Here is a 12872-nt window from a genome sequence, read left to right on the forward strand (position 1 = left end):
AAGGCAGGTATACAGAGAGGAGGAAAGACAGAAAGTGGTTACTCCCCGTGCGGCTGCGACAGCCAGAGCTGAGCTGATCAGGAGCCTCTTCCAGGTCCTTCACATGGGTGCAGGGTCCCAACTGCTCCCATGGGGACAGCAGTTTGGGACGTCCCCAACTGCTTTCCTGAGCCACAAGCAGGCAGCTTCATGGGATATGGGGCTGCTGGGATTAGAACCAGCGCTCATATGGGATCCTGGCACATGCAAGGCAAGCACTTTAGCCACTAAGCTACCGTGCCAGCCCCAGTCAACTTCCTATTAATGTTCCTGGGAAAGTAGTGGAGGATGGCCAAGTGCTTGGGGACCCTATACCTGTGTGGGAGACCCGGAAGAAGCTTTTGGCTCCTGGTTTTAGCCTGTGCAGTGTTGGCCATTATGGCTGTTTGGGATAGTGAACCAACACATGGAAGACCACTTCCTGTAAAAGGAGAAATCCCTGACCCTAAGGCACTGTGTCATGAAAAATAAAAGATTAGAAGGTGGACAGGGTCAGTTATCCAGTGCAGTGGGTCACCCGTGGTTGCAGTTCTGGCTCTTGGCCTTCCAGTTCAGCTTCTCAGGTGCACCCTGGGGAAGCAGCTGCTGGCCACGCAGCCTGGGAGCCAGGGTGGAGTTCTGGGCGCTTGGCTTTGGCCTGTCCCAGCACTGGCTTTTGGGAGCATTTGGGGAGTGAACCAGCAGACGGAAGCTTTCTGTCTTTGCCTTCCGAATGAAATGAAAATAAGGCAGCCATTAATTATACCCTAATAGGTGCCCAGCACAGCAGCCTAGTGGCTGGGGTCCTTGCCTTGCATGAACTAGGATCCCATATGGGTACTGGTTCATATCCTGGCTATTCCACTTCCTTCCAGCTCCCTGCTTCTAGCCTAGTAGAGGATGGCCACAGCCTTGGACCCTGCACCCATCTGGGAGAAGTTCCAGGGTTCGGATCGGCTTAGCTCCAGGCATTGTGGCTACTTTGCGGAGTGAACCAGTGGATGGAAGATCTTCCCATCTGTCTCTCCTCCTCTCTGTAAATCTGACTTTCCAATACAAATAAATTGTAAACAAAAATAAAATAATGTCCTAGGACCTGGCAAGGTAGCCTAGCAGCTAAAGTCCTTGCCTTGTATTGCTGGGTTCCCATATGGGCACCCGTTCTAATTCCCAGCGGCCCTGCTTCCCATCCAACTCTCTGTTTGCGGCCTGGAAAAGTCTCTGTTTATCTGACTTCGCAATTAAAAATAAATAAATCTTAAAAAAAAATAGATACCCTAATAGTGAATGAGCATGGGAAAAAGCTCAATTTCACCAGCAGTCAGACAAGTGCCATCAATACCACCCAGATGGGAGAAGCGTGCAGACAATGCCATGTATTGGTGAGGAAATGGGGCAATAGGAATTGGGACCAGGTGGGCGTGGAAATTGATATTAGCACATTGGGAAAACAGGCAGGTGTTACGTAGTAAAACCACCACACCCTGTGAGCCAGCGATTCCACTGGGACTGAACACCTGCACCAGGTCCCGTGCCCTGCTCGCTGCCACGTTACTCACCAGCCCTCCCCCCCAGCCCGGGCGGCTGTGACCCCTGTGCCAAGGCACCCGCATGGCTAGGGAATGGGAGGGGGTGCCCAGGCCATGAGGGGTGGGGATTCTCTGCAGGGTGATGTGGTCCCTTCATGAGAAGTTAGTGAAACTTGCTTGGGGATCACTCCCTAAGTGGTGAAACTAGCCAGAAGGGGTTTGTTGCCAAAGTCAACAGTGGTAGGAAAAAATGGAGGCTCCCTGAGGGAAGGGAGGAGGGTGAGCCGGTGTCCCGGTGGAGGGGGTATTTCCATGTCTCCACCTGAGTGTGTCACGAGGGTGGGCTAAGGGTGAGGTTAACTGTAATGCTTTGTTAGATGTGAACCTGTATTTCATGTGCACGCTCCATTTAAAAAAATATATTTATTTGTATTAGGAAGTCAGATACACAGAGAGGACAGATATCTTACATCCGTTGGTTCACTCCGCAAGTGGCACAATGGCCTGAGCTGAGCTGATTCAAAGCCAGGAGCCAGGAGCTTCTTCCCACACAAGAAGGTAAAACACCATGGCAACCCCTTTAAGAGGGTACCAGGGCACTTTCAGCTCCCATTGCAAGTTTCTAAAGCTCTTTCCTAATGTCCAGGCAATTAATCTTTTTTTTAAAAAAAGATTTATTTTTATTATTTTTTTATTGGAAAGGCCAGATATACAGAGAGGAGAGACAGAGAGGAAGATCTTCCCTCCGATGATTCACTCCCCAAGTGAGCACAATGGCAGATGCTATGCCGATCCGAAGCCAGGAGCCTCTTCCGGGTCTCCCACGAGGGTGCAGGGTCCCAAGGCTTTGGGCCATTCTTGACTGCTTTCCTGGGCCACAGGCAGGGAGCTGGATGGGAAGCGGGGCTGCTGGGATCCCGGGTGTACAAGGTGAGGACCTTAACCACTGCGCCATCGTGCCAGGCCCCAGGGCAGTTAATCTGTCATCTATATATCACCTATTCTTCTCTACACAGGATCTAACGGAATATACTCAGAGTCATTCCTTGAGCGTTTTAAGATTCTGGGAGATTTCTCTGTGGCCCTAATCTGAGATTTATTCAAATTATCGGACAGAAGATATTTCTCTCTGTCTCTCCTCTTCTCTGTATATATCTGACTTTGCAAGAAAAATAAATAAATCTTAAAAAAAGAAGATTTAGCTGAATACAATTCTCACAAATATTTTCATTTATAAGCCAATTAGAATAGACTACATAGCTTGCCACATAAACGTGTACATGCATTCCAGGTAACACATTATAAAACAAAACCGCTTTCTGGGGCCTGATGCCATGGCCAAGCAGCTAAAGTCCTCACCATAAATGCACCAGGATCCCATATGGGCATCAGTTCTAATCCTAGTGGTCCCACTTCCCATCCAGCTCCCTGCTTGTGGCCTAGGAAAGCAATTGAGGACATCCAAAGCCTTAGGATCCTGCATCTGTATGGGAGACCCTGAAGAGAGTCTGGGCTCCTGGCTTCAGATCGGCACAGCACCGACTGTTGCAGTCACTTGGGGAGTGAATATCGGACGGAAGATAGTTCTCTTTGTCTCTCCTCTTCTCTATATGTATCTGACTTTTAAATAAAAATAAATGAATCTTTAAAAAAAAGAATTATAGGGCCCAGCGCGGTGGCACAAGTGGTTAAAGTCCTCGCCTTGCACGCCCGGGATCCCATATGGGCGCCGGTTCTAATCCCGGCAGCCCCGCTTCCCTTCCAGCTCCCTGCCTGTGGCCTGGGAAAGCAGCAGAGGACGGCCCAAAGCTTTGGGAACCTGCACCCGCGTGGGAGACCCTGAAGAGGCTCCTGGCTTCGGATCGGCATTGTATCGGCCCGTTGCGCTCACTTGGGGAGTGAATCATCGGACGGAAGATCTTCCTCTCTGTCTCTCCTCTCTGTATATCCGCCTTTCCAATGAAAAAATAATAAAAAATAAATCTTAAAAAAAAAAAAAGAATTATAAGTATCTATTTACATTACATAGCACACTGGAACCACTTGTAGGACCTTACACTTGTACTGTTTAGGCCTCTGGGCCTGTTCATTAGCATAATAACTGTGAATAATAATGCAACAAGATAAGCACCAGTATACATTAGCCACTTTTGAAACTTTAAGGCAACAAATTTTGCCTAATTTTATCAGAGGTCCAAATAAATTAATCAAAAAGTACATTCAACTGAGCATTTTAACACACTGTAGGCCAGATCTGATCAGAGCTAGAATAGCACTATAAACCAGTAGATAGCTAATCTTCAAGACCAAGCAACAGCAGAAAACATTGCAAAACAAGGGAGAGCTCACCACTAAGCCAGTTGCAATAACACAGAAAAACCTTGGTTCAGCGTGAACCCATCATTAACAACAGTGCAACACACCAGGAAAGCAAAGACACATAGAATCCCACACTCCTGGTCGGAGGCAGAAGGAACCACAAGCTGGGAAGGGTTAATGAATTCGAAGTTCTCCCCAGCGGGGTGCAGGGTCTAGGGTTTGGTGTCTGACTCGCTGTTGGAGAGATCCCTGACCAGGAGAGACAAAGAACTGCGGGAGGTTCCGGAGACTTTGGCTAAAGACAGAGCTGGGAAGGGCCAAGGTCAAAGCCAGGAGTGTGCTCCGCATGTTGGGGGAGCCAGCACAGCAGCATGGTGATGCAAAGAGGGCCCAACTAGGCTGATTCTCCCCGTTCCAAAGCTCAAAGCTGACAGCTAGGCTGTGGTGCAGAAAAAGATCAGGCCCCTTTTCCTTAGATTCTGGGGATCAAAGGAATCCTAAAGTTTGAGGATCAACCCCAAGGGGGTGTGTGGTGGATGGCTTGTTTCCTGTCTGAAAAGAGGATCAGTTTCCATCTCTCCCGAGTCTAAGCCGTCTCAGGACTCCGACGGCTCGCCTGTGGCGTCCAGGTGTGCGCTGATCAGGCCCACGGAGGGGAGTGAAGTCAGCACACACACGTCGCTCGACCTTCCACGCCTTGTGGGATGTCTCGGTTAGAGCAGCATGTGCCAGGAGTGAAAAATTCGCTCCCATTTCCTGCGCCGTGCTAGACCTAGGCCTCTGCCTGGTCCAAAATACTCTGGTATTCCAGAGAACATGCAAGTCAGCAACAACATGTGCCAAGAGTGAAAAACTTGCTCCTATCTCCTGTGCTCCTATCTCGCTGCATCTGGGCGGATAAAATATGCTCTCCCTTTGAAATTTGTTCTAAGCTGGAGTTGACAAGCCTGACCTCAACTTTGGGCCTGATTCTATGAGCATGTAGCACGATGTTCTTAGCTATGTGTGTTCACCTGGCTTTCTGCTTACAGCGACTACAGCCGGCAGAAGGGATTGAAGCGCATAACAAAATAACCCCACAGGTTTGCTCAAAGGAAATGCAGAAAGAGCCCTCTGCCAGAAAGGGGACAGTAAGAACTACACTGGAGACCCTGTCTCTGCCACGTGGAACTCCTCTGTGGCGGGGCCGAGACGGGCTGCCTCATGAAGGGATTACAGGTGCAACACCTTCCTCCTCAGGTCCATCTCCATCACTTAGATCTCATCTGTGGAGGGGCCTTTTTCCCTTTCCCCATCATAGACCAAAGGATACTTAGCAAATACTGACCAGTGAAAAGAAAACCTGAAACGTGAATCCATAGAAATCCAGATTTAGTGAGAAAAAGCTTTTAGAAGAGCCTAACAGAGACGGTAGCGGAGGAGTTGCCAGTGCCTGGGGCAGTTTGGGAACTGAGGCGCCCAGCGCTGGGCTGGCGGCCTCCCCGTGGTGCCCATTCTTCCTGACAACTGGATCTCTGCGGAAGGAGTGCAGGTTGCAGCCCGACACCCTGTCGGAGTCTGGGGTACAGACCAGAGGCCTTCGGAAAAACATCAGGGGGTAACCCTGACCTGTTTCTGAGGCGCCCTAAGACCTCCCCCAGTCTCACCCAACGGGCTCAGCCAGCGAAAGGAAACTGAGTTCAGACAAGACCAACGTTCCTGGAGCTGAGGAAATGAGAAAGGTGGGGTCCACGCTCCCGAGGAGAATCCCAAGGAAAGGTACTGAGCACCAAGTGCCATTCCCTGTAGGAAGCGCGTCGCTCCTCCGCTTGCCAGGGGCTTTCGGGGGGCCGCCGGGGAGCGCCCTGGCCAGGTCCCCTACTCGTCCAAGCCTTCTCCACGTCCCTCCTGAAAGGCCAGTCCGCCCGGGTGGTGAGTCACCCAGCCTTTCTGGGGACTGGGCTGGTGCTTTAGGTGGGGGACTGATATGTTAATGCGCCCTTGTCTTGTGGGGAAGCGTGTGCTTAGTATGTTAAAATATGCACTTGTCTCTTGGGAGAAATGTGCTCTGGTGAATCCAAGACATGGTGGAGGAAATACCCTTTTATATTTGAGAAAATAACGATGACTCAGGGACCCAGAGTACCCTAACTGCCTACTACCCAGTCTGACTCCTCTCTCACTCTGACGCCGCCAGGTTGTTGGGCTCTGTGAAGCTATGAAGACACCTCCTCCAGGAAGCCCTTCTGGTGGCTGCTGCCCATGTCGGCCACATGGCCTTGCTCCTTGGCTGTGATGCTGAGACCTGTGACCACGCTTCCGCCTGGCATTGGGACCATTATTGGTAGGTGGGCAGGCCCCAGAATGCATCCCACACAAGCTTCTGGATCAGGCTGGGGGCAGCAAGTCACAAAGGGCATGTGGAAGGGACTTGGTATCCAAATGGACTCTCAGGGCATTCCAGCCCAGACGGCAGGGAGGGTGGAGGGGATAGGAGGGTAGGTAGGTATGTAGGTAGGTAGAGCCTAGGCAGGCTGGGAGTCCCCACAGGAGACACACCCCTCCAGGTGCTTTGTTTCCAGGATTCTCAGACTTGACTAGCAGCACCCTTGAGAAGTCTGCCAGCTCCTCCTCCACTGCCCCGGGACCCTGAGCAAGTAGTGTCTCTGCTCTGAGCAGAAGTCCCCTCCTTCTGTTCCCCATGGGTGCCAGCCGGGGCATGTAGAGCTGCCAGACACCTCGGGACACCTGCCAACAGTGTTGGGTCACAGGGGGCACCTACCAACAGTGTTGGGTCACAGGCTCCTCGCCAGGAAGGAACATGGCAGGAAAGGCGAGGAGAGTCCTTGGTCCAGCAGAAGGTCAAGGAAGGAGGCCCTGGAAGACCTGATCCTAGGGTTAGGAGCTGTTGGACACTGAGCCTCAAACCACAGGCTGTACTCCGTGGCAGCAGGCATGGCCGGCCTCAAACTGCCCCTGGGTGAAACACAGACCCGGGTCCAGTGCCATTATGTCAGTTCAGTGGCTAATCCTCCCCTTGCAAGCGCCACGATCCCATATGGGTGCCGGTGTGTGTCCTGGCTGCTCCACTTCTCTTCTAGCTCCCTACTTGTGGCCTGGAAAAGTAACAGAGGATAGCTCAAAGTTTTGGGACCCTGAACCTACATGGGAGCCCCAGAAGCAGTTCCTGGCTCCTGGCTTCAGACCAGCCCAGCACTTGGCCATTGTGGCCATTTGGGGAGTGAACCAGCAGATGGAAGATCTTCCTGTCTCCTTTTCTCTATAAATCTGCCTGTCCGGGCCCAGCACAATAGCATAGCGGCTAAAGTCCTCACCTTGAACACACTGGGATCCCATACAGGCGCTGGTTATAATCCTGGCAGCCCTGCTTCCCATCCAGCTCCCTGCTTGTGGCCTGGGAAAGCAGTAGAGAATGGCTCAGAGCCTTGGGACCCTGCACCTGCGTGGGAGACCTGGAGGAAGCTCCTGGCTCCTAGCTTTGGATTGGCTCAGCTTTAGTTGTTGTAGCCGCTTGGAAAGTGAATCAGCAGACAGAAGATCTTCCTCTCTGTCTCTCCTTCTTTGTGTATATCTGTCTTTCCAATAAAAATGATAATAATAATAAAATTTTGCCTTTCCAATAAAAATAAATAAGTGTTTTTTTTAAAAAAAAAAAAAAGAGAGAAGAGGGCCCGGCGCGGTGGCGCAAGTGGTTAAAGTCCTTGCCTTGCACGCCCGGGATCCCATATGGGCGCCGGTTCTAATCCCGGCAGCCCCGCTTCCCTTCCAGCTCCCTGCCTGTGGCCTGGGAAAGCAGCAGAGAACGGCCCAAAGCTTTGGGACCCTGCACCCATGTGGGAGACCCTGAAGAGGCTCCTGGCTTCGGACCGGCATAGCATCGGCTGTTGTGCTCACTTGGGGAGTGAATCATCGGAGGGAAGCTCTTCCCCTCTGTCTTTCCTCTCTGTATATCCTTCTTTCCAATAAGAGAGAAGAAATGTGGTTCTGGATGCTGCTGGCCTGCAGGTGCAGCTGTGGGCCGCTCTGCGATCCCCCTGGGCCTCCCCATTTCCTGCAGAGCTCCCGTGCCAGTGGGCCTTGACACACAGCAAGCACCCATCCATTGTTCGTTCCCACCCACTCCTGCTATTCTAAGAAGTTGCTGTCACTGGTGAATCTGACAGATGCCCTGGCTTCTCTTTGTCACCTTAGGGTGCTTGCAGGAACTGACCAGTGGGGACCAATGTGAAAGACCCGTCGCTGGCCACAAGGAATGTTGGTGCTTGGAGGTGGAGGATTAGCCTCCTGAGCCACAGCGCTGGCCCCAAGTCTGTGCCCGCCTGGGGAGGTGACAGGGCTTGTTTGTCACAGCTGGGCCGAAGTGGGCAGGGTGGCCAGGTGGCTGGACTCTGGATCTCCTTGGGAAACTTCACTTCCTGCCAGGGCCCCAAGGTTTCGGGAACAGCTCAGAACTGGGGTGGGGGAGGGTCACCAGGAGTCACAATAGCAGGTGTGGCTTACTAGGCACCTCTTGCTTATCAGGCAGGATGAGCTCAGTCCCCTCCAAGCCCTAGTGAAGACCCTGAGGGACCCAGCCCAGACAAGGTTTCTGTGTTCCAAAGACACCCCACGGCCAGCTCCTGTGGGGAAACGTTGGGAGTGCAGAGAATTGCAGACAGAAGCCGGACTTGCCCATTTCTCAAACGTTTTAGTAGATGCTAAGCATTTGGAAGGCAAAGATTGAGTTACTATCCAGGTACTAGGTCAACCCCCCAAATTCCAGGCTGAAGCCAGAACCTGGGGGCTCAACTTGGGGTCTTTGGGAGCTACAGGAGCCCGAGGGCTGCAGCCATCAGCTGTCGCCCCCCCCCCTCCAACTCTGCCCCCAGTGTGCACACCAGCACAAAGCTGGGAGTGAGTGGGAGCAGAGCTGGTATGTGAACCCGGCCACTGGGGCATAGGACATAGCTGTGCCAAAGCCTGCCCCAGGGATGCTGTTTTCTGTTTCTTGTTGTTTGTTTTTTCTCTTCTTTTTATTTTTATTTATTTTTTTTATTTTTATTATTTTGTTTATTGGAAAGGCAGATATACAGAGAGGAGATACAGATAGGAAGATCTTCCGTCTGATGATCCACTCCCCAAGTGAGCACAACGGCTGATGCTATGCCGGTCCGAAGCCAGGAGCCTCTTCCGGGTCTCCCACGCGGGTGCAGGGTCCCAAAGCTTTGGGCCGTCCTCGACTACTTTCCCAGGCCACAGGCAGGGAGCTGGAAGGGAAGCGGGGCTGCTGGGATAGAACCGGCGCCCATATGGGATCCCGGGCGTGCAAGGCGAGGACCTTATCCACTTGCGCCACCGCGCCGGGCCCTGTTTTTCTCTTCTTTTGAAAGATTTATTTTCATTGGAAAGGCAGATTTACAGCTTTACAGAAAGGGGAGAGCAAGATCTTCCATCCCCTGGTTCCCTAAATGCTACAACAGCCAAAGCCGAGCTGATTCAAAGTCAGGAGCCAGGAGCTGCTTCCTGGTCTCCCACGCAGGTGCAGGGTCCCAAGGCTTTGTTCCATCCTCGGCTGCTTTCCCAGGCCACAGGCAGGGAGCTGGGTGGGAAGTGGAACAGCCGGGACAGGAAGCAGCACAGCTGTGGGTTGCTGGTGCCGCAGGCTGAGGCTTAACCTTTTACCTACCCAACAGTGTCAGGTCCTGACTGGCACCTTTCCTCATTTGTCCAAAGTGAGGAGGTGACAGAGCTGGTTTGGAGCCCCACTCCATGCCAGCTCTTACCCTTTGGCTTAGGAGCACAGGTTTCAGGGATGGCCGGTGCCACCATTTGCTGTTTACCGGCTGGTGATCTGTTGTGTGGGAGCAGGGTTGAGTCCCCATGCGATAAACAGCCGCTAGCCCAGCCTGTCCTCTCCCACTCCCTTTGTATTCAGCACCAGGCCTCTTCCAGGCTCTCCACGTTAAGCACATTAAACATCATTTTTTTTTAAAGATTTATTTTAATTTTTTTTTTTATTGGAAAGGCGGATATACAGAGAGGAGAGACAGAGAGGAAGATCTTCCGTCCGATGATTCACTCCCCAAGTGAGCGCAATGGGCCGATACTATGCCGATCCGAAGCCAGGAGCCTCTTCCGGGTCTCCCACGCGGGTGCAGGGTCCCAAAGCTTTGGGCCGTCCTCGACTGCTTTCCCAGGCCACAAGCAGGGAGCTGGAAGGGAAGCGGGGCTGCCGGGATTAGAACCGGCGCCCATATGGGATCCCGGGCGTGCAGGGCAAGGACCTTTAACCACTTGTGCCACCGTGCCGGGCCCTAAACATCCATTTTTTAAAGATTGACTTCTATTGGAAAATCGGATTTACAGAGAGAAGGAGAGACCAAGAGTTTCCATCCCCTGGTTCACTCCCCAAGTGGCTGCAATGAAGCCAGGAACTTCCTCCAGGTCTCCCACTTGGGTGCAGGGTCCCAAGGCTTTGGGCCGTCCTTGACTGCTTTCCCAGGAGGAGCAGCCAGGATACAAACCGGCCCTCATATGGGATCCCAGCAGATGCACTTTAACCACTAGGCTTCCACGCTGGACCCCTGCAACACCCAATTCATAGAAGAGTTAACTGAAGCAGCGGGCAGTTAGGTAACCCCTCCAGGTCACCTCACTAGGACTGGGTGGCAGTAGGAGTGCCCCAGGACACTGGATGGCCCTCTGTGAGCTGCCCTCACGGTGGCACTCGAGGCTGGGGTCTGATGCTGCCCCTCCCTGGACAGGTCGCCCTCCGAACTTCAGGAATCTGGACAGGTTGTGCGCGCAGATGTGGGGCCTCGCCCCCGCCCCCGCGGCCTGTCCCCACCCCCCAGCTCCTGGCCGGCGGAGGCGCCGCGCGGAGGCGGCGGTGGCAGGCGGGGCCGGGTGGGGCATCATTGGAGCCCGTAAAAGCCGCGCGCGGACTGCCAGCTGGGCACTGACAACGAGAACCATGGCGCGTCCCAACCTCGTTCTGGCCATCGGCCTGGCCCTGCTCGCCTTCTGCCTCCTGGCGCTGCCGGAGGACACCTGGGCGGCGCCGCGGGAGCACATGACCGGGGGACGCCAGAACCTGTCGCCCGACGACCCGCAGGTGCAGAAGGCGGCCCAGGCAGCCGTGGCCGGCTACAACATGGGCAACAACAGTCCCTACTTCTTCCGTGACACCAAAGTCATCAAGGCGGAGAGCCAGGTGAGGAGGGCCCTGGGGACACCCGTGCCGGGGGAGGGGCACACGAAAAGAGAAAGCCCTTTCTGAGAATACTCAAATTGCAAAGGCAAGCTCCAACTGCGTACAGCACGCTTGGTTCCCTTGGCTTCCACACTGGTCTCTGCCCGAGTGGGGTGCGACAGAGGGCAGTGGACAGCGCCCAGCGCTGTCTTGCCTGGCGTTGGCAAGGGGTGGGCAGGTGTTCTCAGCGCCTGCATGGGCCATGCCTCTGCCTTTTCCCCTGGACAACCCCGCCGGAGCGCCTCCCCACCCCAGATCTGAGTGCTGAGCTGGGTACACTGTGTGTGTGTGTGTGTGTGTGTGTGTGTGTGTGTGTGTGTGTGTGTGTGTGTCCTGGACCCTGCAAGGGAGGTGGGGAGAGGCAGGTGCGAGTGGGCCCCCGGAGGGGTTGCTTGCTGCCCCCTTCCCTGACCTGCGGCTGTCCCCAGCTGGTGGCAGGCATCAAGTACTACCTAACCCTGGACTTGGGGAGCACGGCCTGCAGGAAGAGCAAACTTGCTGGAGACAACGTGAACCTCACCACCTGTCCCTTTGCTGCAGGGGCAGAAGAGGAGGTAACAGCCCTTCCGCCCCACCCAGCTCAGTGTCAGAGCCCAGAGCTGTCCCTCGTACTGGCTGTCCAGCCATCCTGAACTGGTCTGGCTGGGCAGGCCTGGCTGAACCTGTCCGGCCCTCTGTTGACTCAGCCTCCAGGCCACAATGATGGGGTGCTGGGAGGCGGCAGCGGCTGGGGCTTCCCCAGGGTGTGTGGTGTTTGGGCAGCTGTGGACTCCAGCTCCTTCAGGAGGTGGCTGCGCCCCAGGAGTGAGGCCAGCAGGGGTAGGCTAAGCCGGTGGCCCCTGCTCTCTCCACAGAGGCTGCGCTGTGACTTTGAGATCCTAGTTGTCCCCTGGCAGAACTCCACCAAGCTGCTGAAGCAAGACTGCGTGCCACTGTGAGGCCCCGGCGGGCAGCTGCCGGGGGCACCCCAGCCTCCACCCAATAAATCCCCAGCAAGTGTCCTGCCTTGGTTACTTCTGTGCTCTGTGTGCCCTCCCACGCCCCCGTACCTGCGTCGTGTGCAAGGGCTGACTGGGGACACAGCCCCCCCCCAAGATCTACAAACCCCCAAACACTCCTGCATCAGAGATGCCCAGCGTTCCCAGAATCACAGAACAGGGGTGTCGCCAGCCCCGCCCACGGCTGGACATCTGAGCACTTTGAGTCCATGGGGAGCTGAAGCAGCTGGACGGCCCGCAGTGGGCTCTCAGCCCGCAGGAAGCCCCAGATTGCCAGGGGGTCAAGGACAAGTTGTGACCTGCAGAGCCACTGAGGGCTAAGGGGCCAGGAGTCCCAGGATGGCATCGCCCCCCAGGGCCACTCCAGGACATCCCCCCCACATACCTGGTCCTGGGTGGGACTCTTGGGAGGGGCCTGATGGGGCCCCCACGGGGTGAGCTCAGTCCGCTGTCAGGAGGGAGGGAAGGGTGGATGTTGCTTACAGAGGACTCACAGCATGGTGAACCCAGACCGAGGGCTGTGGGTGCTGCTGGGGCATACAGCGCAGCACCCACAGAACCCTCAGCGGAGGCGGAGCCCTGAGGGGCGCAGGTGTTCGCCCTCCAACTGCCTTCTCCGAGGCTGGGCGTTCTCAGCACATCATGGGGAGCAAGAGTGCACCCTTCAATAACAATAGACCCAGCACATGTACACACACACAGATCTGCCACTTACACACACACAGTCATACACACAGACCATCACACACACACAGACCTACCACATATACACACCCC

General features: G+C 54.5%; 1 protein-coding gene across 1 annotated transcript; it reads left to right on the plus strand.

The window, feature by feature from the left end:
* Positions 1–10777: 10777 nt before the first annotated feature.
* On the plus strand, positions 10778–12098 carry CST6 (cystatin E/M). The gene is made up of 3 exons (XM_040970976.1): positions 10778–11058; positions 11526–11651; positions 11952–12098. The coding sequence occupies exons 1-3, from the start codon at positions 10819–10821 to the stop codon at positions 12033–12035; spliced, it is 450 nt and encodes a 149-aa protein (XP_040826910.1). The 5' UTR covers positions 10778–10818; the 3' UTR covers positions 12036–12098.
* The last annotated feature ends 774 nt before the right edge of the window (positions 12099–12872 follow it).

This window comes from Ochotona curzoniae, unplaced genomic scaffold, assembly GCF_017591425.1.
Source record: "Ochotona curzoniae isolate NIBS_2020 unplaced genomic scaffold, NIBS_Ocur_1.0 scaffold_4937, whole genome shotgun sequence".
NCBI lineage: Eukaryota > Metazoa > Chordata > Mammalia > Lagomorpha > Ochotonidae > Ochotona > Ochotona curzoniae.